Here is a 5,000-nt window from a genome sequence, read left to right on the forward strand (position 1 = left end):
GAGAGGTGGAAGGAATTTGTAAAAAATAATATATTAAGGTGTAATAATGATGATGATAATAATAATAATAATAATAATAATAATAATAATAATAATAATAATAATAATAATAATAATAATAATAATAATAATAATAATAATAATAATAATAATACACATTTATACAGCGCTCATTCTCGTGTAAAACACAAGTTCTGGGCACTTTACAATATTTAAAATTTTTAAAAATGAATTCATAGCCAAATCAAGGATTTGGTTGGAGATAGGGATGAAAGAGAACTGTGTACCTTGTACAGCTTCACTGTAAACAATACGTGTGAATTCAGCCCGATCAGAAGAAGCAACAAGGCACCGACGGCGAAATAACCACACTTGGAATTCTCCGTAGGACAGCACCTCTGGAAGGGCTGGGCGCACGTGTACCACCTCTGCCACGTGATGATCACCATCATCCAGGCCGACACGCACAGGCTCGTCTGACTCAGGAAGAGGATCATCTTGCAGGACCACGTGCCCAGATGCAGCAAGTTCACGCCTGCCGCGATCCTCAGCCACGTCTGGAAGCAACTGCTGTAGAGGAAGACCGTGTCCACGACCGCCAGAACGGAGAGGAAGAAGGACAGGTTGTCCGTGCGGATGGCGCCTCGTTTGAGTACCACGAGCACCATGGCGTTGCCCAACGTCCCGACGACCACTATGACGGGGAAGACGAGTTTGATCATCCACTCGGCGGCCTTGTAGAAGTCCTTGTCCTCGGGCTCGCCGTCGGGGTAGTAGGAGTCGGATGCATTGGACGCGTTCATGATGTTGTGGTTGTTGTCGTCGTTGTTCGGGGATGTTGTGCTGATGATGATGTCCGTGTAGTTAATGAGGGAGATGGGTTGGGGTATGTCCTTTGGATTCGTGAATGACATGCTGGTGTTGATGGATTGCGGTTTACGTCACAGCACTTTTTTTTCTGTCTTTCCTTCTTATTTATTTATTTATTTATTTATTTATTTATTTATTTATTTATTTATTTATTTATTATTTTGTTCCTTTATTTATTTATTTAAACACAAATGTTGGATTTAAAAAATGTTTATTTATTTATTTATTTATTTATTTATTTAATTTATTTATTTATTTATTTATTTACCTATTTAAACAAAAATATTGGATTAAAAAAAATATTGATTGATTTTCTATTTTATGTAAGGTCAGCCAGAAACACTATCAGTATCAGCTGTTCTCATTTTTTCTTTGGAAAAAATTGACAAGTTACACAGCAAACTATAATGTGCTGGTTTTCTTGTTTGTTATTGTTATTGTTATTGTTTAGCCAGTCAGAGCTGGTGAACGTGTAACGTTTTTGGCCTATGTAACGAATAAAGTCAACGTTACTCGGATCTTCCTTACTGTATTTCGACCGCCAGTTTGGTGATTATTTCTCATTCGAGTTCGTCACAGGTCACAGACCAAACGTTAAAGGTGTACTACTCGTGGCTTTTTTGGGTTTTTTTTTTAGTGCTGGCACGATTCGTGTGGCGGGTAGGAGTGGTGAGTATTTGACCCAAACGCATATCATCCATCCTATCCATATGGGGAGGAGTCTTGGCGATGTCGTGTCTCCATGTTGTTGTGTCTTCGTCGACTCGAGGCTGGTCGTTTTAGTCCCTAAGTCTTATCCTGTCCTGTGGGTGAACAATGAAAAACAAAAGGAGAGTCGAATGTTAATTTGGTCAAACTTGAGCTTTTATAGATAGTTCGAAGATGACGTCAATCGGGTCTTTGTTATTGTTTTTTGCCATCCGCGTTTATGAGTAATGCTCACTGAACTGTATTAACCCGACTGTAAACGTTCATGGATACACACAGTTTTGTGTGTTGGTCCGTTATACCTCCGGGTGGCAATGTTATGAGCTTCTTAGCCAAGCGCATACTATCTATATGGCGCAATATCCACTAAACGTGATCAAATCGCTTTACAAAGTGTCCCTAGCCAACAAACATTTAACATGTAGGACGGGACCTGACGCCTGTTTGGCGATATTACAATTTTTTTTTTCGGACAGAGACAAGTCTGCTAACGGACAGGTACCCACAACCACAACAAACCACCACTACTACCACCACCACTACCACCACAACAACACAACAAACCACCACTACTGCCACCACAACCACAAGACACCACCACAACCACAACACACCACCACTACCACCACCACAACCACAACAAACCACCACTACTGCCACCACAACCACAACCACAAGACACCACCACCACCACAACAAACCACCACTACCACCACAACAACAGCCACAACACAACACCACTACCACCACCACAACCACAACAAACCACCACTACTACCGCCACCACCACCATAACAAATCACCACCACCACCACCACAACCATGACTACGACCACCACCACCACCACCACCACAACCACGACCACCATCACCACAACCACGACCACAACCATCACCACCATCACCACCACCACCATCACCACAACCACGACCACAACCATCACCACCATCACCACCACCACCATCACCACCACCACAACCACAACACACCACCACCACCACAACAACAACAAACCACAACCACCACCACCACAGCCACAACCACTATCACCACAACCACGACCACATCCATCACCACCATCACCACCACCACCACAACAACAAACCACCATCACCACAACAACAAACCACCACTACCACCACCACCACCACAGCCACTATCACCACAACAACAAACCACCACCACCATCACCACAACAAACCACCACCACTAACACCACCACCACAACCACAACCACCACTAACACCACCACCACCACAACCACCACCACCACCACCACCACCAACACCACCACTACCACCACCACCACCACCACAATCACCACCATCACCACCACCACCACCACCACCATCACCACCATCACCACCACAACCACCACCACCACCATCACCACCACCATCACCACCACCATCACCACCACCACCACCACCACCACAACCACCACCACAACCACCACCACCACAACCACCACCACAACCACCACCACCACAACCACCACCACAACCACCACCATCACCACAACAACAAACCACCACCACAACCACAACCACCACCACCACAACCACAACTACCACTAACACCAGCTGTCTTTCGTTTACTCATAAATTACAAAATCATAACAAGAGCATTCTGCCGCACTCTTAAAAATTTTCAAGGAAATTTTGGCCAGAAATCTCGTCCTTCGATTAAATTGGCCCTCATTTTGTCAAAAACTCTCGAATCATGGACTTTCTTAAAGTCCCAGGTTTGCGAGTTTTTAACAAGATGAGGATATTTAAATCGATGGAAATTTTTGAAGGACCAATTTTCTGGCCAAATTTTTTCAAACCTGTTTTTTCCGAGTCCAGCAGCATTTTGTTTTTAAGTAGAGATTTGGAATTCGTGTCATGTCCGTGTTTAGGATTTTCCCATAAATAAGGCGATGATGTCACGCTGACGTTTGCACGACCTCCTCGGTGTCCAATAGCCTTGTCATCCCACTCTATAATCATGGCGTCCCTTCTGTTGCCATGGTGATGCGCTCTATGATGATGACGTAGCCGCGGGCTCCTCCGAAGACCACGTCAAACAGATTATGAATTCAAACTGTGTGTCAAGGATGAATTTCAAACACACTCTATAGTATAACCCTCTCCTTACCAACTACAGGAAAATCGTCACATTTGTTACGATACAATGAACATGTTTCTTAACTCATTCAACCCTAACACCGACTATATCCGTAGTTTATCCGGGTTACTTTTACCCCATGCCTATTTATTACATTTTTTTTCTGAGACGAATTATAGGCGTAGTATCTGAGCTAATGTTTTTAGTTTTTACATGTTAATGCTAGTTGGATAAAACTACTAACTATGTACATGCTCATGTTTAATACATTTTTTTTTTTTACAATTTTGAAAAGTAGCAAAAATCTCTAGGATGGAGTGAGTTAATCAGATTTGTTTTGAACATTACAACATTGTATGAAAAATCTTTGTTTTATAAAGATTATTATGCTTCCCAAAAAAAAATAATGTAAAAAAATGCATATCAAGTATGTAGTTATTTCTAATGAATTTGAGTGTAAAATGTCGAGTTCTGTGTTGGGTATGTATAACATTTCTGGAAAAATCATGAATGTGGTCGGTAAGGAGAGAGTTAATACAAATTGCTTCCCTCAAGATCAGATCTTATAGATAGTTCGAAGTTGACGTCACTCAGGTCTTTGTTATTGTTTTTTGCCATCCGCGTTCATGAGTAATTCTCACTAAACTGTATCAACCACACTATAAAAGTTCATTGCTACACACAGTTTTGTGTGTTGGTCCGTTATACTTCCGGATGGCAATGTTATGAGCTTCTTAGCCAAGCGCATACTATCTATAGCTTAACCCTCTCCTTACCAACTACAGGAAAATCGTCACATTTGTTACGATAGAATGAACATGTTTCTTAATCAGATTTTTTTTTAACATTACAACATTGTATGAAAAATCTTTGTTTTATAAAGCTTATTATGCTGCAAAAAAATAATTTTTTTAATGCTTATCTAGTATGTAGTAGTAGTAGTAGTAGTAGTAGTAGTAGTAGCAGTAGCAGCAGCAGCAGCAGCAGCAGTAGTAGTAGTAGTAGTAGTAGTAGTAGTAGTAGTAGTAGTAGTAGTAGTAGTAGTAGTAGTAGTAGTAGTAGCAGTAGTATTTTTCTAATGAATTTGAGTGTAAAAAGTCGAGTTCTGTGTTGGGTAGGAATAACATCTCTGGACAAATCATGAATTTGGTCAGTAAGGAGAGAGTTAATACAAATTGCTTCCCGCAAGATTAGATCTTATAGATAGTTCGAAGTTGACGTCACTCGGGTCTTTGTTATTGTTTTTTTTTTTTTGCCATCCGCGTTCATGAGTAATTCTCACTAAACAGTATTAACCCGACTATAAACGTTC

General features: G+C 41.2%; 2 protein-coding genes across 5 annotated transcripts in view; one reads left to right on the forward strand and one right to left on the reverse strand.

The window, feature by feature from the left end:
- LOC144966121 (bombesin receptor subtype-3-like) overlaps positions 1-1,018 on the reverse strand; it is a 9,712-nt gene extending 8,694 nt beyond the window's left edge. The window contains exon 1 of the mRNA XM_078902224.1: positions 288-1,018. Coding sequence (XP_078758350.1) covers positions 288-914 — 627 coding nt within the window. The 5' untranslated portion in view covers positions 915-1,018. The remainder of the gene's footprint in view (positions 1-287) is intronic.
- LOC144966119 (transient receptor potential cation channel subfamily M member 3-like) overlaps positions 1-5,000 on the forward strand; it is a 135,969-nt gene that overhangs the window by 46,511 nt on the left and 84,458 nt on the right. The gene's annotated exons all lie outside the window — the stretch shown is intronic.

This window comes from Berghia stephanieae, chromosome 2, assembly GCF_034508935.2.
Source record: "Berghia stephanieae isolate SIO BIC M18660-M18661 chromosome 2, UCSD_Bste_1.3, whole genome shotgun sequence".
NCBI classification, from domain to species: Eukaryota; Metazoa; Mollusca; class Gastropoda; order Nudibranchia; family Aeolidiidae; genus Berghia; species Berghia stephanieae.